Below are 22,815 nucleotides of genomic sequence, written 5' to 3'. Positions count from 1 at the left end.
CCTATTAATGGTCTACAAATAAGAGCACAGCCGTATTCTGTCACTACTCACAACAGGGCTTTTCTGAGGCTTTTATGCAGAACAAGGTCACCAAAAGGCTGACAGCCCAATTTCACTGAAATCCCATCAGGGACAGAGCAGGTTTTCAGGGAATGGTTTCCTGGCCCCACCTATGACAAAGAGGGCACATCAGGCCCAAGGGCAGCTGGGATTCCTCCTCCCTATCTCCTTTTCCCTCTGTCACTCCAGGAATCCTGTCCTATTGAAAAATCCTGAGGAAATCCCAGCCCACAGCAACTTACAGAGGTTTCTTGGTCTTCCCCGTCTTGCAGGGACAGCATCTGTGGGTGGCTTTGGCCAACAGGATGATCAGAGACACCAAGAGACCCAGAAGCAACACGGAGCCTGTGGTGACGACGAAAGGCACATACCACGCAGATGGAGAATACACGTTTTCCCTGAAGACCTGGTAAGTGATCCTGGACTTGAACAAGAGAGAGCCCGAGTGTGAGCAGAGGGTGGTTGCGTCTTTGACATTAAGCACTCTCCCTGTGTGTGTGTGTGTGTGTGTTCGTTCCACTCTGTTCCTGCTCTTACACCAACATCTATCTGCCCTGTTCTTGCTGCTTCCACCTATTGCCGTATTTATAGTCTTTGAAAGCACGCATTAGACCCAAACCCAGAAAAATTGGAGAAATGAAAAGCAACTCCAGGCCTAATTTCATTCTGTCTCTTGTCCCCTTCCCCAAAGCTAAAAGATCCATTGGCTGTTTTTCTGCAATAACAGCATAATCCAGGGACTAATATAGCCCTTGTCTCTCACTGAGAAGGCATGAACCATGAAAGCTGTTTTTCTAACACCTCGTAGGCTTTTCAGTGTTCACTGGAGACAGCTGGCGCTGCCAGGTGAGTGGGCTGCTATCACAGCGGAGCCTCGAGTTCAGCATCTGCTTCCTAGAGCAGGAGACACAGCAAACAAGCCATGGAGATGCCATAACTAGGTCATGCTGTAAGCCCAAGAAGGGTGGCAATGCCTTTCTCAAGGGAGCCTACTAGTTACACAAAGAGTCCTTAAGCTTGCTGGCCCCACTCATGGGGGGTCATATCCACTGGAGCACAGGAGAGAAACAGTACCCAGCTCCCAGGAAGACTCTGCCAAGTGCAAGTTGGCCACCGTGGTAGGTGGTTTTCTAAGGTTCCAATCACTTTCTTCTGGTATGCTACAAATATGGGGCCTCTGACCAGGGGTGCAACTTTTACTAGGAGAAGAAGGAAGGGGACAAAAGAAGAGAGACCAGTTCCTCCGAGGGGCAGGGGAGATAATCTTGTCAGATTCCAAGTTTCTCTCTTTCTTCTCTTTTATGGCACCTGCTATTTTTTTCTTAACAATTACCACAATCTACAATTATTTTATTAATTGGTGTGCTTGATTGTAATCTGTCTCCCCTTCTAAGTCAGTAGCTCTCAACCTTTCATGCACAACAGGATTCCCTTTACAAGCATAGATTGCTGGCCCCCACCACCAAGTTTCTGATCCAGTGGGTCTAGAGATGGGGTTAGGGATTCCAGGTTCCAGCCTCCTTCCTTGGAGATCATGGTTGGGTGAGGTATAACTAATAATTTGGAGTGGACTGGGCATGGTGGCATATTTCCAACTATTCAGGAAGCTGAGGCAGGAGGATTGCAAATTCAAGGCCAGTGTGGGCAATATAGCAAGACCCTTTCTCAAAATAAAAAGTAAAACAAAAAATGGCAGAGAATGCAGCTTAGTGGTAGAGCACTCCTGGGTTCAATCCCCAGTTTCACAAAATAATACCAATACCAATAACAATAATGATAATGTTAATCATAACAATAATCTGGAGTGGGTCTGAAAATTTGCATTTCTTTTTTTAAAATTATTTATTTATTCTAATTTATTATATATGACAGCAGAATGCATTTCAATTCACAGTACACACATAGAGCATAATTTTTCATTTCTCTGGTTATACACAAAGTAGTATCACACCATTCATGTCTTCATACATGTACTTAGGGTAATGATGTCCATCTCATTCCACCACCATCTTTTCTACCCCCTGTCCTCTCCATTCTCCTCCCTCCCCTTTGCCCTATTAAAGTTCCTTCATTTCTCCCATGGTTCCCCCCACACCCATTTTGGATCAGCATCCATATATCAGAGAAAACACTTGGCCTTTGGTTTTTTGGGATTGGCTAACTTCACTTAGCATGATATTCTCCAACTCCATCCTGCAAATGCCATGATTTATTCTCTTTTAATGCTAAGTAATATCCCATTGTGTATATACACCACAATCTCTTTATCCATTCATCTACTGAAGGTAGTTTTTTTTTGTTTTTGTTTTTGTTGTTGTTTTTTTAAACCAGGATGGATGTAACGTTAAAAGTTCCAAGGGTCCAAGGACACAGCCAGGGCTTTACCTACCTGGTGGCCACTCTGATCCAGCCTAATACCTCAACTCTTTGTAGCCCATCCACTCTTCTCCTGGATCAAATGGCTCTATTGATATAAACCACAAGGGCACGTGGTTCAGGATTCCATACCCCCAAGTGCTTACCCTGGGGGTGGTGGTGATGATGGTGGTGGGGTGGGGAAGGACTTTAATACTCAGTGTCACCGTCCCTGTTTCAACAAGAGCCTCAGCTTTCCTTCTGCCAGACAGCAAGTTGTCATCAGTTATGTAGACAATTAGTGTGTAGTCCCAGATCTTATCAAGGCCACCCTCGTAGTCAAAGCTGGATGCAAGCAGCAGACGTGTGACATTGGAGCCAGCATTGGGAGAGAAGGTGAAGTGACTGTTGATATTGCCTAAATGAGATGTGATACCAGGGTGTTGGTAAAAGGAAGAAGAGTGCAGAAAGAGGTTTAGAAGAAAACTGCATTGAATGTCCACACTGGAGGGTGGACGGCGTGACTGAGGCATCAGGGCTGGGTCATGGCTGCATGGGAGATTTCATTAGTATAAAGAAACTCACTTATAAGCAGAGTGGCTGCAAACAAGGATGAGTAGAAAAGCACCACAGCCTACCTGTCCTAGGTGCCATCAGGCAGAAGAGATTTAATAATATGGTACAGCCCCCACTAGCTGACAATCCAGGATTTATTTAGCAATAACTTGTAACTCACTCTCAGACTGTTACAGAGCTGAGGACTTCTGAGAAACTGAGAAGGTGCAAAGTCCCCTACTTCAAACCCGGATTATTGTGATCAAGTCAGAAATATTTCAGACATGTTGCTCAGAGTAACAGGAATAGGTTGTTGAAGGGATAGGAAAAGGGAAAGGGAACACTGTCAAGGAAGAGAGTGGGTCCTCTCAGAAAGAAGAGGGACAATGTGCCTCTCCTGCACTCTTGTTTTATTGGAGATCCCAGAGAAGTTTCTAGAGAGTCCCATCCAGGTCCACCCCTTGACTTTTGACTGACAGCAGGCTGACATCCGACTTGGCAACTCTAGGTCACCTTGGCCCATGCTGACCAGTACTAATTGGGTTCTATGGTTAGGAGAATTTTATGGTTAGGAGGAACTATCCTTATCTCCCAGAGTTTCAGGATCTGGTCAAAAAAGTCTCCACTTTCAGGGTAACTTGGGCTCCTCTTATCAACGTTATTTTGGGCCTCCATTTCTCCTGCAGTGAACAGGTAGTTTGCTGAGTAATGTGACATATCCTGATCACTCAGGCCAGGCAGGGCTACAGGTAAATTGCTTCTTTGAAAAGAAAGCATGCGGGGTCAGCCCAGTGGGCCCATTTTATAACATTATTCTCTTAACTCGTGTTCCCATTCACATCTGTCTGTCCCCTAACATGACCACGAGTGGGCCGCAAGAGGTGGAGCAGTCACATCCCTAACACAGGCTAAGTTCTCCCCAGGCCTTTCATGGAACCTGACTGGTCATATAGGTTACCGATGTCCCTGGAGTTTCCCAAAGGAAGGTGCCTCTTGGTTTGGTATGGAGCGCAGCCTCAGGTCCTTCTAAACTCACCCCACCTCCTCACTAAACACGCACATAGCTCTGTTGGGGCTCACAGCACACAGCTCAGGGAGCCTGGGGCAGGACGGCTGCCAGCCCAGGCATGGCTCCTGCTCATTCCTCCGGTGGCTCCAGACTCATTACCGACTGAAAACCAGTAAATGGAGCAGGAGATGATGCAATTTCTACTCCCTGAGCAGCAAAGTGCTCCATAAAGGCCTTAGGGTTCTCAGTATGGATTATTTCCATCTTCAGCAACTGTAGTCTCAAGGCAGTGTCTGCCCCTGGGTTTTGTGACACAGCCGGCTCAGAGGCTTCCTACTGTTCAAGTTCCTGCTCTGCCAGGGCTCAGCAGGCGGCCGAGATGGATTTTTACTCTTTCCTGTGCAATTGCTCTGCTTGTTTGGGTTTAAATCTCTGGCCCCAGCACTTCATTAGATGAGCTATTTTGGCCTAATTTCCATTGAGAGGTGCTCTTTTTTTCCCCCACAATGGTATATTTTTAAAGAGAGAAAATGAATGGCGCAGAAGAGAATTGCTGAGGACACAGTTTCAAAATGCATTTAATCTATTTAATCTATTGTTATCCAGAGAGAGGCCTAGGATGCCCTGCCTCCCGTGACAAGCTTTTAGGAAAAGGGGCGGTTGAGGAGTTAGACTCAATTTTTAAAAAATTACACTAATAGGGGTATGTGACTCATAGTTTGGAAATTTGAGGGATGGGATTCACTATCAATGGGATTCACCCATTCTGAGACCTGTGCACAGCTGAGTGTATGGGTGTGGGAGAATTAGGTGAGATGGGGAAGCCAAGAGGAGCACGGAAAGCAAAGGATCACTAAACAACTCATTCCTCCTTCCTCATTCAAACCCCACCCCACACGGAGCCCGGGCCAGTGTGTGGACACATGCCACAGTCCTGTCTCGGAGACAGGTCCAGGGCTGTCCACACCAAATACTGTACCTGGGCCAATGGAGTAGCGAAAAGATCTGGGGCTGGAATCCAAGTCGGTACATGTCAGCTTGAAATTCTGAATGTTTGTGCCAACTTTCAGATCCACTGGGATGGCTAGGAAATAAGAGTTGGGGGTACACATTGGCTTTTCATCATTTTCTCCAATGATGTTCACAGTGACCTAGAGCAACAAGAAGGGGTGCTTACTGTATGCCAGGTACTTTCCATGGATTAAGCTCACTTAACCTCACAAGAGGAGGATACATGATAATTCCTTTTTTATTTATTTATTTATTTATTTTTGGTTTGTTTTATAGTACTGGGGACTAGAACTCAGGACCTCAGGCATGCTAAGCAAGTGCTCTACCACCAAGCTGCCTCCCCACTTTGTTTCAATTTATGGATGAGGAAAAGAAGACTTAGAGAGATGAGGTAATTGATCTAATACCATTCAGCTGGTAAGAGGCAAAACTGGGATCTGAATTCAGTTCTCTTCTATCCTAAATCCCAACCTGTTAACATCTTTGCCATTTGCACCCACATGCACATGTGTGTGCAAGTAGCCTATGCAGATATTCACAAGCCTCATGATACACACAGGCACCTCCATGCATGCGTTCCCTGAGGTTGATGCTGAGTTCTTTTCCCAAGTGGGTATAGATTTGCAGGGACCCCACGCACTTCCTTGTTTGCCTTCCCTTGTGAATTGGAAACTCAGTCTCTAACTTTGGTGGACACAGAACCCTGGTGGTTCTCAACCCTGGCTCCGCTTTCTTGAGCCAGTTTCAGACCAAATGAATTGGAATCCCAGGAGGGTGGAGCCAGGCACGGTTTTTCATGTTCTCCAGCAGATTCTGACATGCAGCGGTGGCTGAGGAGCGCTGGGCCAGAATGAGTGGGCCTGGTGGAGCTGGGATCTCATCTGTAACCGGGGCTATTAGCACCACACTGAGCCCAGGAGCTGACCTGCCACAAGCCGGGGCCAGTCTATTCTCTTTCATCATAGTCCTTTGTGCCCGGCAAATTGGCATATATAGACTGGGATGCCTGCCAGCAAGAATCATAGAATGTCAGCTGAAAGGGACTTATATGATCATTTAGTTCATTACCCTTTTAAAAAGCTTATGAATTTTGAGCTATATTCATTCTACTTTTGAAATTTGGGGATTTCAGCCCTTTCTGAGCCTGGGAATAAATTGAAATGTTCACTCTAGTTAGCTTCCACAGTAAAGTCCATTCTTTTTCTAAAAAAAAAAAAAAAAAAAAAAAAAAAAAAAAAAAAAAAAAAACCACGTAGCCTAACAAACACTGCAATTATCTCTAGCTTTCCTCGGCTAGCAATGCCCAGTCTCTCACACATCATTGAAAACATCATCCCATTAATTCAAAACAAGTCATCAGAGGAACTGAACTATTTGGGTATTGGATTTATCAGGGGACTTTCCGCTTAAGAAGTACCGAAATAAGGACATAGAGATAAGCCTTGTTCAGACCCCCTTGGAAAATTAAGATCAAAGTTGATAAATGAACTCATTCTCCTGACTCCAAGCCGGTCACTGTCTATATCACACAGGAATCTGCTGCTAGCTAAGAGTCCATTTGCCTTCATGCTCTTTTACTTTACTAGTGGGAAAGAACAAGGAATAGTTGTGTCTTTGTGGTCATGATGTTGTCTTCCCTGACCCAGTGGACCTATTAGACCCTCCTATGACCCTGATGTGCTGCTACTCACGTGGCCATGGACTAGCAGAACCACTGGGAAGCATGCTAGAGATGCAGGATCTCAGGCCCCACTCCTGCTCACAAGAATCTGCATTTCCCAGGATTCTCAGCATCAAGGGATGAAAAGCATTGCAGCAGTAGACATCAGCTATGGTTTGGAGGAGTGTCCCCTAAAGGTCCACATGTTGAAGGCTTGGTCCCCAAGGACCAAAATGGTGGAACCTGTGGGAGATGGGCCCTTGGGAGAGGTCCTTAGGTCATTGAAGGTGTGCTCCCAAGGGGAGTGTGGGACCCTGGCCCATCTTCTCTCTCTCTGCTTCCTGCTCAAATTGTGAGCACTTTCTGAGATACCCACTCACTCCCACCATGACGTGCCACCCACCTTCACTAGGAGCCCAAACAAATGGGATTTATCCATTTGTCCACCTAATCATGGACTTTAACTTTCTGAATTGTGAGAATAGCCTGCGTCAGGTACTTCATATAGTGACATAAAGCTGACTGATACAGCAGCATTGTAAGATCTACCCCATTTGGTGTATATGGCAAAACACTCTTGGAGAGGAGACAGGTAACGATAAGACCACACCCAACTTCCAGCAATGTGCATCTCACTGCAAGCCCACATGGAATGCAAAGTGAGATTTAAAGGGCCTTAGAAGGAACCTTGTCCCACAAAGTGGGTTTGTGGGTTGAACAGATACCCAGTGTCTGGTCATCCATCTCAGTGCTTCTCCCAGTCACACACAAACTTGGCCTTCAGATACAGATGTGGATCTTTATGTCCTGGGCACTACTACTCATTTCTCCTTGCCTCTGCCAGATTTGCCCTGTGAAGATCCCTCTTTGCAGCAGAGAGATCCTGATCAACCAGTTAGATAAGTGAATGTACTCACAGTGACTGAGCTGGTGTCCTCGCCATTGGTGGCCTGGATTCTGAGAATGTAGACGGAGGTTGTCTCATAGTCGGCTTTTGTTATTAGCTGAAGTTCTCCTGTCTTGGGATTAATCCAGAATATGTTTGGGTACTGGGGGCTGGCCCCTCCAGAGGAGATGGAATAGACAATGCTGCTCTGGGGGAAGTCTCCATCGGTTGCTCGCACCTGTCCAACTCGGGTTCTAGCTGGAGGAATAAAGCACCTGGGATTAGTCCTGACTGGGTTGGGGAAGCAGATGGCCCAGGAACATGTATCTTCACAGCTATGGGCAGAAAGACTTTTGGAAGACTCCTTGCGGTTCAGACCCTGCATGTTTTATATCTTCAATTCTCTTAAGTTCAAATAATGCTAATGAGCACCCACTAGGTTATTGGCTCTATGATCCAAACAGTCCTGTGAGGTGTGAAAGACAATTCATGCCTTTAAAGAGGCTCTGAGGGCACCAATTATTTTGTTATCATAAACAACAGGGCAAAGAACATCCATCCCCACATATCTTTTTGTCAACAGTGCTGTCTAAAAGTCTTTTCTATTTTTCAGATTTTCCTATAATGAGCATGAATTGTTCTTATAAACAAGATGAAAAGCACTTTAAAAAAAAAGAATTTAGCAACTGATGATTACAGAGTGTAGATTTTAAAATACAGTTCCATTTTGCCTATTTCACAAATATCATTGGTGTGGCGGTTGGAGTTCTAGCTTCCTTGTTTTACAGAAGTTCTTTCTTAAAAATTACACTCCTCCTGGGCAGAAAGCTTCTCTTATTCTTTAACCTAGTGTGTGACCCAGAGCAGGTGGTCAAAAACAATTGCAGTGAATTCATCAAAAGCCTATTCCTGCTGAATGAGTTTTTCGCTGGGTGAGGTATAAGGAATTAAAAGCATTTTCTTTGGACCTTCTTTTTAAGTGTTTTAAGACTTAATGTCAAGAGATGGAGACGATAATAAAGAAAGAAGACAGTGAAGAGGAGATCATTTTAGAGGGAGTGCTCTGGATTTGGTTTGGTTTTTAATATGGAAGAAATGTCCATGTTCTCAAGATCAAAGGCTGTGGGGACGTCTGTTACACTCCAGAGTTTATATACTCGATTATAAAGGAGAGCTAGCAAACAGTATTACCTTCAAACCCAGGGAGATGAGGACAAACTGAAGTTGGGAGTAGGAGTCCTTTCTTGTTGGGAAAAGCCTACGAAAATCAAAGTGTAATAAAGGGCCAGCAGGAAAAAAGTGTCCAGTGAATCTGAGCAGAGAGAGAAAATGTCTTTATTTTGTTTTTAAGTGAAGAAAATAGAGAAATGGGAAAGTTCTACTTTCAAGTTTCAATTCTCTTAGTGAATTGACCAAAAAAAAAAAAATCACAGTGGAAACCAAGAGGAAAATTTTAGGTTACAAAAAGGGAGGATGAGCAGAATCAGGCAAATCGCCAAGGAAGCAACCAGGGGATTCAGGGAAATGCAGTTTAATCCACAGCTCCAATACACAGTTTCACCTGAAGGATGCAGCAGCAGCAAGGACAATTTAAAAAAACATAAGAGGTGCGATAAACACTAATCAGCTGTGAATCAATGTGAAAAACATGCCTGGGGGCCTCTGGAAGGAGCCTTCCCATTGCAGAAAGCAGAGTGTGCATTTGGACCAGAGCCCTGTGGCCTACCTCTCGACTGACTCAGCTGGTCTTATTTCAGACACATTGAATACATAGAATGGCCTATCAAAGATGAGGGGAAACTCATCTTCTGGGCTTGTTAAGATAAAAATGTAGATGTTATCTAAAAAATGAAAATAGAAACAAATTTAAGTCAGAATTGTTATTTGTTTATTCAACATTTTTAAAGCATCTTCTGGGCAGGTTCAGGAATACAGGTGGATAAGGTCTGATGGTTCCTTCCTTGAAGACGTTTAGGGCAGTCACCTCCTGATAAGCACAGGTACAGGTCACTATGGCACCTTACAAGGACGAAGTTAGACAGATGAACAGGGTGGGATGGGGGAATGTTCTAGGCATGTGCAAAAATACCAAGGTGTAAAACCACATGATTCACTCAGGGCAACAGTAAACTGTTTGGTCTAGTTGAAAAAAGTAGGGGGCAGGGCCTTTTGGGGTGGGGAGGAGATGCCTCTAGTGAGTTAAAAAGCAGCAGTGGGATGATGAAAGTACTCGTATGCCAAGCCAAAGTTTGAACCTCAACTTGACAATGAGAAACACACTCAAGGAAATTATATGATGGCATGTACATTTCCTGAAAAATCACTGACAGAAAGGAAGATACATTAGAAAGGAGCAAGACTAAAGATGGAGAGACCCTTACAAAACCCTTAAGTGTTGTAATTCAGTCAAGAAAAAGGAGGCTCCTGCATCAGAACCCAATCAGAAGGCTGGAAGACCTAGCACAACTCCTTCAATTACTTAGCACAGTTTTTAGTCACTGATGCTCAAGGAAGATACCACATGAAAAAAAATCAAAATGATACTTGCTTTTATGGTAAGGAAAGGCCACGTCCTGCACCTGGATTATCAGGGTGTATTTATTGCCAGCTGCTAGATTACTTGGATTTTCACAATCTAGATCACCAATCAACTAGATTAAAACAGAGACATTACACAATTAAACAATCTATTCATCAAACTGACAAAGACATTTTCCTATGCTGCTGGAGGATATGTAAATTAGCATAATCCTTTTGGAAGCACTTTTCACATGCATTTGAGGGGGTTTTAAAAGTGAAAACCATACCATTGTGCACTGCTAGAGAACTTATTCAAAAGAATTTACCAACAGGCAGGCGTGGTGGCATGTATCTGTAATTCCAGCAATTTGAGAGACTGAGGCAGGAGGATTCCAAGTTTGAGGCCAGCCTCAACACTTTAGCAAGGTCCTAGGCAATTTAGTAAGACCCTGTCTAAAATAAAAAGAGCTGTGGATATAGCTCAGTGGTAAAACACCCCTGGGTTCAATCTCCAGTATCAAAAAAAAAAAAAAAAAAAAAAAAGAATTTACCAACCTCCATGGCTTCAGATTAGTTAAAGAAAAGCATGAATTGAAACTTTTATGCAAAGGTAGTTCCATTAGTTAATATACTTAAACCTATATGTATATAATTTACATAAAATACTCTCATAGAAAAGTCAAGAAACATATATCAAAATATTAACTGGTTCTCACTGAATGGCAAGGCTTTTCTGTACTCTCTACCTTTTCTACAGTGAACATGTAATAATTTCCTAAACAGAAAAATAATAGAAATTAATTTTAGGTGACAGTATGAGTAAAGTTGGCAAGACTTTCTTGGGGACTGAAGACGGGCTGGGCGGATAGGTAGAGGAGGAGGTGGGGTGAGGGGCAGTGAGCTGCTTGCTCTTTTCCCTGATGGCAAAGCCCTGCAGCTTCACCCTTGTGGCAGGCACCTTCACCACCACCACCCACACCCTCGGGCGGGAGCCTCGGGCAGGAGCCTCCGGCAGGTGAAGGTCTCGCGCAGCTTGTTGAGACCTACCTCTATGCTCTGATTCTGCTTTTGCCCCTGCGCTGCCCTTCCCACCCTCCTTGTCTTATCCTCCTTTGGGTCTCTGGCTGTTCTATGATGCGATATGAAACCCATCAAGACACATTCGTGGCCCAGGCCCTGCTTTCTCTCCCTGCACGTCATATGAGGAATGAGCCCTCCAATAAACAAAACAGTGTGAGCACAGAGTGCAGGCCACTAAGGTGTCTGTAAGGGCGCACTGAGCAGGCCTGCGTGCTGGGAGCTAAGGGGAGAAGAGCCCAGTCCCCAGCGCGCTAGCCCAGCCATGCGTGTAACAAATGATTCCCAGTACCTGCGTAAAATAAAGAGTGACCCAGACGCAAGCTTGCTATTAAATTTGTCTGTTACAGAGGCTCTGAGAGGGGGTTACCTTGGAAATTTCTCTCAATGGGGCAGCAAATGAACTATGCATGTTGGACCAGCTTCCCCAATGCCCTCTTAATGATGCAATGACCATAAACTGACCACAATTTTCCCTGAGCCAGCTGGATCCTGTAAAAATCTGTGACTGCTCCCCACTCCAGATGGCGTGGTGAAGTTGAATTTGTTGTTTGGTGCTTCGCTGTCCTCATCAAAGCAGAATTTGTTCAGGTCCAGAAGCGACGTCTGGTTGGCTGCTGTTTCAGACACCATAATGCTGGTGAAAACACAGAGTCAGTATTTTCCCCCAACACATGGTGATGGAGAGCTCCTTCTAACCTAGGCCCTGGGCTCACACCTCGGCTTTATTTTCAGTTCAAAGCAAGTCCTTGGTTATTGAAGTAAATTCCTCCCAGATCTCCCTTTTGCAGTCCTTGCCTCCTTTCAGATTATTTTTAACATAGCAACCAGAGGCGTCCAGTTAAAATGTTGTCAGATTGTGTCAGTCCTCTGCTCCTACGTCCTAAGTGGCTCCTCATTTCACTTGACATCTAACTTTGATCTGAAGGACCCTCATGACATGCTGCATGTTCTCCCTCGGAACTCACTTCCTGTAGCTCCTGGTGCATGCTCCTCCTGCCATCTGACCTCCTGCCATTCCTTGCACACTCTGCCATGCTCTGGCCTTGGGTCGTTGCACTTGCTGTCATTGACAGTCTCCCAAAGGCCCGTGTATTAAAGGCTTGGCCCCCCAGGGTGGCACTGTTGGGACATGGGGGACCCTTTAAGATGTGGGGCCTACTTGGAGATCCTTAGATCACTGGAGGCATACCCTTGAAGGGGATTGTGGGATCTTGGCCCCTTCCTCGCTGTCTTTTGTTTCCTAGCCATAAAGTGAGTGGTTTTGTTCCGCTGCACACTATACCATGATGTGCTGCCTTACCTAAGTAATGGGGCCAACTGATCACGGATTGAAACCTGCAACATTGTGAGCCAAAATAAATCTTTCTCTTTATAAGTTGATTATCTCAGGCATTTGTTATAGTAACAGAGAGCTGAGCCACTCCCTCTTTGGCTTTCTTTAGCCTCTGATCAAACACCACCTTCCCAGTGAGGCTACCCTATCTAAAATATCAGTGACCCCTGCCCATGGCTTCCCCTCCTGTTCCCCTCTTTATTTCTAAATCTTAGCACTTAATGTAATCCAGCATACTACATATTTTACTTATTTATCCTGTTTATTGTCCGTTCCCCCCAACCCCAGACCATAAGTATTTTGAGGAAGATTTATTTGCTCTGTTTTGGGCACTCAGTAAAAGTTTGTTGAATGAATGAATGACAGCAGCAGATGAGAGCACAGTCATAAAGAAGAAAAGAAGAAAAATGTAAATTTCACCCCCAACCTTAAACTGTAGGAGTTTATAATCTGGTTAGAGAAAAGCCCTGTACGCTTGCAGCCCTTGCAGCCCTTGATCCTACATTATCTCCCATGCTTTGAAGGATGGGAATGCCTTGAGTAGTATCCCAGCCGTACCAGTACAATAGAGAGGCTCCCAATGACCTAGTATCACTCATTCAAGAGAGATTTATTGAGGGTTGAATTTGGGGGTCCTAATCTCAGTTGACCCAAGGTCTAGACAAATAACACAAATGAATAAAGCTATCTCTAAACTCAGGCCCAGTTTAGTGTGGAAGACTCTGAGACTCTGAAGGCTTCATTTCATGGAGAGTTTTTATCATGTCTCTAAGTTTCAGCTTCTCCATCTATGAAATGCACATAAATCATGTCAGTGAGCTTTAACACCAGCCCAAACATAACACACCAGCCCAAAATCTGGTAGCTTAAAAACAACAAGCATTTATTTTATTTTATTTTTTCATGATACTGTGGGTTATCCCACAGTTCTTGTTGGGCTTGGCTGGTTCCTGTGGTCACTGGCAGTTCAGCTGGGACCGGAGGTCTAGGATGGCCTTGCTCACACTGCTGGTGGTGAGAAGGGGGTTGGTCTCCTTACTCTCATCCTTCAGAAGGCTACCAGGCTCTTCACATGGAGATCCCAGGGTTCCAAAAGCAGCAAGAGAGAGCAAGCCCAATGCACAAGCACTTTGCAAGCCTCCATTGTGCCGTGTTTGTGAATGTTCCAGTAGCCAAAGCAATTTACATGGAAAAGCCCAGATTCAAGGAGAGAGGTCCATCTCCCGATGAGATGAATAATAAAATCAGATTGCAAACGTGATTTTCATAAGGTGGTGAGAGGCATGGGAAGATTTGTGGTTGGTTGTGTTTGTTCTTTGGGTATAAATTATATTTTGCCTTCGCAAAAGTTCTTACAAAAATATATTATGGCTTCCATGAGAAGGTGCCTAGAAGACCTTCAGCCATGGGACTGTAACTGACCACAGGCCCCAGCAGCTGTACTTTGAAATCTGTCCCTGGGTTTTGTAGTGAGGCCATGTACCAATGACTGAGTGGGACAGATATACTAAGATAGGCTCATTCTGTCCTTTGACAGATGACTTTGGCTTCAGAACTCCTGATGGCCTCGTGAACATACCTTAGACTAACCATACAATCTAGAACATTTCCAACCACATTCCTTCCTCTTTCCTTCACTCAGGTCAGATTTGCATCATGGTCTAAAGACTCCCTCAGCCTCATCCAGCTGTCTGCCTGTTTTCTCCCATAGGCATTTTCCCCAATAAAAGTCTTGCACACTTAGTCCTGTCTTGGCATCTGGTTTTCAGAACACCCAGACTAACGTGTTAAGTTTTATCCTCTGTACCTCTCTCTGCAACCAAATTATGCCCCTTTTCCATTCTACAACCTCTCTTAACAGCTGCTAAAATGGGCTCTGGGCTCAGTAACTATGGAGCAAGGATGGCTTTGGGCTGTGGAGGATAACTGGGTTTGTTTGCTGGAGAGAAAGCAGTTGTACCTGAGTCTCCACTATGCCTCACTGGCAAAAATCCTGTCTGTGTTTTAGCAGGAGTGGAAGCTGAGCATCCTCATTCCTGCATTGATCACACAATGCCATGGTACCATTCACAACTTAGAATAGACACCACTTATTAAACAGCAGCTGCATGCTGTATTACACTAAGCACTTTTAAAACTCTAATGCCTTCATCTCCAAGAGGTCTGAACTCTGTCCTCATTTTACAGGTGAAGAAAGAGCGATTCAAAGCAGTTTTAGGACTTGTCCAAGAAAGTTCATGCCCCTAGTTTTAGAGTCATTGTAAACTTTAAATTCCATTAGGGAATATCCAGGCCCACAGAGCAACGGCGTTCAGAGATCTGAGCCTTGATTACAACTCTGCAGAAGTCAGGAGATCTCACCATCTAAAGAATTCAGAAACCAGACCTTTCAAACCTTCCAAGTGTCTCAGGTTTTTAATTTTTATTTATTTATTATTATTATTGTTTGTGGCATTGTTTGAGATCGAACCTGGCATGTTCTTTCATTCTTCCCTGACTCTTGGTATTTCTCCCCTAAACGCATCACTTGGAAAGCCACTCCTTTTCATTCATCAATCCCTGCTTCAAAGGCAAGTGGCCTTAGCTCCCAATTGTCTGATCCCAGGTCCTTCCCAATGCAGAGGTGACTGAGCCCAGCCGCATTCTCTATGGCCCTGCATTCTCCTCCTCTTGTTCACAAACAGCTTGCGAGGGGCTTTCAGGCAAGCGCCTGATGATTTACAACCTAAGTGGGGACTACCTCGTCGCCTTTGATGCCTTAGTGGGGCCCTGGGCTCATTCATCACCAGCCTGGGAAAGCCGCAGAGGCTTCCGTGCTAAGGGCTAAGAGCCCACAGGGCCCGCGGTGAGCAGCAGGGGGTGCCCGCCGCCTCCAGGCCACTCTGCCCTGGGTGCACAGCTACCCTCCCACCACCCCATTGCTGCCACTGGGTGCTGGCACCCTGCCTACCCACTCTTCTCCCTGCCCACAGAAACTTCAAAAATCACAGTATTCAGAGACAAGGGTCAGAGACTGAGGCTACTTCGTTTCCGTTGTCCTTCCTTTTTGTTCTGCTTGTGAGCTTGGCTTTGCCATGGTTAGGATGGAGACTAAGGCTTAAGGGCAGGAGGAGGTGGTAATGCAGGCTCAGGGTTTCTCAGCCCTAACCTGTCCTCCTGAGCGGTGGGATGCACAGACTGAGCTCCTGGAGGGCAGACTTGCACTCCTGGGGCCCAGAGGAAGGGGCCCTTTTATTGTCTCCTCACATCTTGGCTTTCATAGCCCGACTGGGAATTACCCTCCCTCACAAGTTCAGAGGAGAGACTTGAGCATTGTTTAGAATTAGCTCCGGTAATAAATATCATTAGTCCAGTTACTGAGTTAGTGTTGGCCTTCAGGGCTAATTTGAAGAGAAGATCAAGAGCAGGACTCTGTATGGGCTTGCCTGGATGGTCTAGGGCATTCAAAATGTGATTTCATCAGCTAATTTGGAACACAGATACCACTTCAGGGGATTTGAGACCACAGGAAGGCAGAATATGCAATGAATAGATACACACTGAAGGGAGGAAACAGGGGAGACTCCAGAAGATGCAAGCACTGGTATCCAGAGTTCTTACTCCTTACCTGAAACCCCTACCTACCTCTCTGGGGAGGGGAACAAAGAAGAAAGAAGGAGGGCCTAGATGGGTGGGACATGAAGAGAGAAATTTCCCAAGATGTATTAGGACCACCTAGTGCTGGCATAGATTTAGATTTTCAAAGAAAGTGTGAATCTACAAATCATCCTTACTCTATCTCTAGAACCCAGACTTCTCTTAACTGAAGTTGGGTTCAATTTATGTACACAGTTCAAAATCCTGACTACCCATGGCAACCACTGTTATTCATCTAAGAGACTCTGAGGTACAGGAATGCTTATGTTGGAGGTAGGAACCTGTCACATGATCTGGGCCTGTGACTGAGTTTAACAGGGTCTCAACAGGAAGCAGATGGCAAAATAGGAGAATTCTAAGAGGCTTAGTAAAGGGGTTGTTACCAAGGTACACAGAGGGGACATGTGAATTTTAGGGGATGTGCAATGCTTCAGGATGTACTTCAGGATGTGCAATGCTAACCACCCTAGGCCCAGAGAAGCCAGTCGGGGAGCAGTTCCTGAAACCAGAACCCAGGGATGGACAGTGCTGTATGCAGACAGCCGTCTTATAGGATCTTCAGAAGGCAGAGGGATACACTCAGAGGACAGACAGAGAGACAGCCAGGGGACTGCACTGACTTCACTTTCTCCCTCTTTCTAGGGCTCCCCATTGGTCAACAGAAGATGGAAGGTAAGGAAGCCAGTTGGTACCCTGAGGTCAGCCTCCTGCCACATAGGGCAGGGTGGAGACTGGATCTGAATGATCAGATCAGGCAGGCATCCAGAATAGAGAACTGTTTTGATATCAAGGTTACACTGACTCTCTAACACTATGCTGGGTATATCAACTGAGAGAACAGGGAATCATTCATAAGTGAAATAAAGGAATTTATATTTCTGTTGATTACAACAATCTTTTTTTAGGGTCTTTTGTCATTTGCATGGCATACTTATATATTGGGTCCAAAGTCACCTGGAACAAACTTGCAAAACTTGTTAAAGACTCAAGAGACTTTCCCCATGGGGACATCTGAAACAGAGACCTGCTCTGGTCTTCAGTATTGCTCCAGATGCTCTGATCTTCAGACCCTTGCTCCCTGCAAGGGTCACTGCTGAGATGCCTCCTCTAACTTGAGAAGGGCCCTCTTCAGACTCCCAAGAAACCAGTGACTTGCTAGTATATAAAACACGGAGATAAGGCTAACCCAGGGAATTGCTGATCTTGTTGGGGAGTTTTGACAAAATAGCTAGTAGAAAGACAATAGTGTCCTCAAAAAGGCATACGGACCCAGAATTACAAGGAAGTTTATTTTAAAACAACTGTGAATAGATTGTGAGACAAAGAACAAATCAAACTATTCAAAATAACTCATATCCCACTTGTATCTGCATTTTCCACTTGTTTATATGCTATTAAGTGGTGTAAGGTGAATTAGATGCTTTGTTTTGTTTTACATAAGTACTTGGTTTGATTTATTTAAATTACTAGTAGTACATTTCTCTGGGAGTTCCTAGTTACTAATCCTTAGTCTCTGGCATCTATTATAGCTGCTAACTAACAGCACCATCTTGCCACTGGTAGCAATAAATAAAGAAAAGGCACAGTCCAGAGAGGTCTAACAAGTCCCTCTGGTACTTTTTACCAACAGAGCAAAATAAAAAATAGCTCTTAACAGAGTTGGAAAGTGGAGAAGGGAAATAACAAAGAGGAAAGAAAATGAAGGGGAGGGAAGAGAAAGGAATGATGAAAAAAAGCCTTCTGAACAAAATCAGACAGTGCAAATGTACTTACTGTAATGGGTCATTTCCCCAAATGCCCATGTTTCTTTGCTTCCTCCTGAGAACATGGCAGAGAAGCCAAAAGGTCAAGGGCCACCCAAGAAGCAAAATGCCCAGCACAAGTTTCAAAAGGTAAATACCTGAAGGTGAGCTTTCTGCACGTGGCAGGGTTGTCATTCACGTCTTCCACAACAAAGGTTATCTGGATGCGGTTCTCCTGGCCCCCAAAGGGTCTGTCCTTCACCAGAACTTCCACAGAAATGGTGGGATTCTGTCTTAATTCACCTGCATCTCGGTCCATCCTCTGAGCCACATGGATTGTACCAGTCACTGAGAAGGCAAAGGTCAGAAGATGACCCTCTGAAGACAAGTGAAGAGTAAAGGTGTGGAGACTAGGAGAACACTGGAGAAGACTGCTTTAACACGAGGACTGACTTAAACAGAGAATATTCTCTATTCAAATAGTTTTAAAATAAAACTTATATAAGTCCCCATATTAGACATTTATTGGAATATCTATAATTTTTCAGGGCCCTAGGCTCAGTTCTTTCCCATAGCTAACAGATTGTGGCAAATAGCTGACTCTAGTTTGACCCAGTGGGTTCTCTTATTGAGTAATTTGTATCTGAGAGACGTACCTTGGGGAATCAGTGAGGCTGACAGTAGATCTACAGGTAAAAGCCAGAACTCTAGCTGCCAAGGTCTCTGGAGCAGCACTGATTTACACTTTCCTAAGCCCTGTGTCCTCTTAGTCAACTCCTTTTTCTGAAATACCCACTATCTCTTTTCTTTTTCCTTTTTTCTATTAACTGGGGATTAACCACTGAGCTACATCCCAGTTCTTAAATTTTTTTTTTTTTGAGATTTTCTAAGGGTCTTGCTAAGTTGCTGAGGGTCTCACCAAGTTTCTGAGGTTGCTCTCAAACTTGCCATCCTCCAGCCTCAGTTGCCTGAGTCACTGGGATTACAAGTGTGCACCACCATATACTGGCTCCCAGTATCCTTTCATTGACGCCCCTACCGTTTTTCTTTTCTCATGCTTAGTTTGCTTTGCCTTAGTTTCTGTTACTTGCAACCAGAGTACTTGGTTTGATTTATTTAAATTACTGGTAGTACAAAAACAAAACAAACCCCCAAATGTGTGCTGGTTAAAAGTTCAATTTTGCAATACTTTTTAGAACAGAATTCTTTTGGGGGGAGGAGTTCCAGGGATTGAACCCAGGGACACTTAACAACTGAGACACATCCCTAGCCCTTTTTATATTTTACTTAGAAACAGGGTCTCTTTGAGTTGCTTAGCATCTTGCTAAATTGCTGAAGCTGGCTTTGAATTTGCAATCCTTCTGCCCCAGCCTCCCTAGACGCTGGGATGACAGATGTGCGCCACCACGCCAGGGAGAACAGAATTCTTGACCATGATTGTCCTTCCTCACACTGTTAGCTGAGTGAGGTCCTCAATTTCAGGGCAGTGGGGTGTTCAGCCCAGTGATTTCCTTTGCCTGCCCACCCTGGGAATAGGTGTACCTTGCCCTAAAGCTTATGGGGTCAACAATGCATTGTTTTTCTGGGATTGTTCAAGGCACGTCTCCATAAATCATTATGTCAAGTGAAATACTTTGGGGAAATGTGCTCTGAATTTATGGAGGTGGTATAATCCACTAGTGACTCAGAGGTCAGGCTCTGGGGTCAGCTGGCTTGGACTGGTATTCTGCTTCACGACCTATGAGCAGTAAGACCTTGAACAAGTCACTTTACCTGTTCAGACCTCTCCCTAAGCCTCAGTTTCTCCTTCTGTAAAGTGTGAATTATGAAACTTTATTGGGTTGTGTTGAGTATTTGGGGTGGAATGCATGTAGAGCACTCAGCATAATGCCTAATATATATGAAGTCTCCAGTGAAGGTGGCATTTACAGAAAGGAGAAACTCTCTTTCTCTGCACTAAGATACTCTGATTGGAAAATAACTCCCAGCAGTCTAGCAGATTGATCAAGAGAGACACTATTCAATATATTACCACTTACTATGTGTAGCTATTTACCACTTGACGTAGGGCTAGTCCTCACTGAGATGTGCTTGAAGTATACAACAAGCTTTCAAGAATTGGTACCAAAGAAAATAATCTAAAATAGCTCATTAATATCTTCTCAATATTGATTACATGTTGAAATGATAATATTGTGGATCTACTGAATTAAATAAAAATGCCATATTTAAAATTAACTTCACTTGCTTCTTTTTACTTTTTAACACTGTAATTATAGAGATTTTTGAAATTACATATATTTTTAAAAAATATTTTTTAGTTGTTGATGTACCTTTATTTTTTATGTATTTATATGTGGTGCTGAGGATCGAACCCAGTGCCTCACACATGCTAGGCAAATGCTCTGCCACTGAATCATAACCCCAGCCCCGAAATTACATATTTGATTTCATCCTATTTCAACACTGTACAGATTCACTCCTCCAAAGACTTCGGGGTACCTCAGGGTAGGTAACTCATGTATCCTCACATATCCACCTTGGTCAATCTGATGGGGTTTGGTGCACACTACCCCACAATATAGCTCTTTGGTATCTGAGAAAACACCAGGAGTCGGAAGGCCTCTCTGACCCCCTCCTACCTTCCCCCTGAAGTAGGCCATAAGAGAGTTTTCTGACTATCCTCAGAAGTGGTCATAAGAGCTGGGTATGGTGGTGCACACCTGTAATCCTAGCAGCTCGGGAGGCTGAGGCAGGAGGATTGTGAGTTGAAAGCAGCCTCAGCAATTTAGCAAGGTCTTAAGTAACTTAAGTAAAATATAAAAAAGGGCTGGGCATGTGGCTCAGTGGTTAAGCACCCCCGGGTTCAATCCAGGGTACAAAAAAAAAAAAAAAAAAAAAAAAGCAGTCATAAGACCTTCATTCCAGATACTCTACCCATGCCCAGAGAAAAGAAGCACCCTTATACTGGGAGACACAGACAGGTCAAGAAGGCTCTGAACCCAAGCCTTGCTCAGACCCCTCTGGCTTATTGTCATTAGATCCACACCTTTGCCCTCTTGCCCTAACTCACAACTGTTTGCTTCTTCATCAAACTTTGCACGCAAATGCAGTTTTCCCCGTATCTTTGAGTCTTCGTTTCTGAAGGTTCGTGAATTTTACTAAACTCACATTAAATAAATGTGTATGCCTTTTTTCCTTGTTAATCTGCCTTGTATATGTATAGACAGATTATAGGGGTATCAATCATGAACCTACTGATGGGTGAGAAAAGAAATCTCCTCACCCTACAAAGGCAAAGGATGATGTAGCTGTCACCACTGGGTCCTATTTGGTTTCCACAACTCCTGTGTCAGCTGCTTTTAAGACTTCTATTCCTTGGTCACTAAGGAGGACCCTAGACAAAAAGGCATGCCCCAGGCCAGAAGACAGAAAAAATATTGTAAGACCATCCAGAGGATGGAATTAGAGAATGCCCTTAGGGACAGTTGTTTGTGACTCACACTGGTTTATCACAAAGTAGTTGCCAACAGTAGTCATGCTGTAGAGAAGGTGGCCGGAAGAGCCTTCGTCATCAGGATCCTCAGCTGTGATATTGGCCACGATGGTTCCTACACTCAGTTCCTCCGGGATCGAGTACACTCTTGTTGGGCTAGAACAGAAATACAGCAGACACAGCTGATCTGCAGGGCATGGGAGGGTGCTGTCTGGGCTGTGGGTATTTTGGTTCGTGCTAAATATAGTACCACGCTGTTGAAGTTGCATCCACCCGCTTGGAGAGAGAACACAGCGCTGCAAGGAGGGGGTGACTGGCTTTTGTATTTCCAAAGATCACATCCCTGAGGATGCAAAGAAAGCGCCACACTGTTATTGCAACAATTTACACAGGCCACAGTCTCTGACTCGACACATGCCTGCCTGATGCCATTTCAGATCAGCCGTGGCATTAACATCTTTTAAAATAGAGACACAGCCCATCCAGCCATCTTCGCCATCTTCTCTCCTCCCAATTTTTTTTATATTTATATTTTAGGTGTAGATGGACACAACACAATGCCTTTATTTTTATGTGGTGCTGAGGATTGAGCCCAGGTCCCGCCCATGCTAGGCAAGCGCTCTACTGCTGAGCCACAACCCCATCCCCCTCCCAATTTTTGTGCAGAAGTTACCTGAAATTCTTTTAAAAATCCATCTGAACACAACATCTAGTACTGCTGGTTTCCTTCCTTGTGTCTGACTCCCATCCTGTGGAGGCCACCAGAAGCTGGAAAATTGTAAGGCTAGAAGTTCTAGCATCTTTGCTCACTTTTTTCTTCCTTGTCTTTTTTTTTTCTTTCCTTTCTTTTCTTTTTTTTTTTTTTTTTTTTTTTTGGCCTGAGGATGTAGAATTTACACTAGAATCTTTCCAAGTTGCATTAATCATGAGGTCAAATCTCTGAACTGAAAAGTAAGTCCCCCTGGCAGGATATAAGTTCAGAGCACTGTTCTCCAAGGGTCACTTCTTAAAAGATAACCCCAAATCGCCAACTTACCCATCTTCCTCAGACCTCCAATGCCTTGGTAAAGGGCCAGCAATAAGAAACATAGGTTGGGGCTGGGGGTGTGGCTCAGTGGTGGAGCGCTTGCTTGTCTAGCATGTGTGAGGCACTGGGTTCGATTCTCAGCACCACATATAAGCAATTAAATAAATAAATAAGATCCATCAACTAATAAAAATATTTTTTTTAAAAAAAGAAAGAAACAGGTTGGAAGTTTTAACTCTGTAATTGAGGTAAACTGAGTAGTTTTGAAGGCACCAAGGGGGCTTGTTGCTTAAAACAACTGCAGAAAGTTCCTTAGAGAGGGAAAAACATTTCAGTGGGCAAAGGGTCACCTCTGATCTCCCAGTTTCCTGTGTTGGCGTGTTGCCACCTGGGCTCTTCTTTACCTCAGATCTACGTGACTGCACTCATGTCAGAGTCAGAATGT

General features: G+C 44.4%; 1 protein-coding gene across 1 annotated transcript in view; it reads right to left on the bottom strand.

Annotated features, from left to right (window-relative positions):
• Positions 1-298: 298 nt before the first annotated feature.
• The window catches only part of LOC308656760 (cadherin-related family member 3-like), a gene marked incomplete at both ends in the record, with an annotated part of 75,118 nt that continues 52,601 nt past the window's right edge, over positions 299-22,815 (bottom strand). Inside the window, 9 exon segments of the mRNA XM_081308132.1 lie at positions 299-484; positions 2,583-2,833; positions 4,959-5,130; positions 7,568-7,790; positions 9,275-9,377; positions 10,058-10,187; positions 11,599-11,770; positions 18,006-18,195; positions 21,351-21,499. Coding sequence (XP_081164258.1) covers positions 299-484; positions 2,583-2,833; positions 4,959-5,130; positions 7,568-7,790; positions 9,275-9,377; positions 10,058-10,187; positions 11,599-11,770; positions 18,006-18,195; positions 21,351-21,499 — 1,576 coding nt within the window.

This window comes from Spermophilus citellus (genome assembly GCF_964194105.1).
Source record: "Spermophilus citellus genome assembly, chromosome: 9".
NCBI lineage: Eukaryota > Metazoa > Chordata > Mammalia > Rodentia > Sciuridae > Spermophilus > Spermophilus citellus.
The sequence above is the reverse complement of the archived record's forward strand: the minus strand, read 5'-3'. Positions and strand labels throughout refer to the sequence as shown.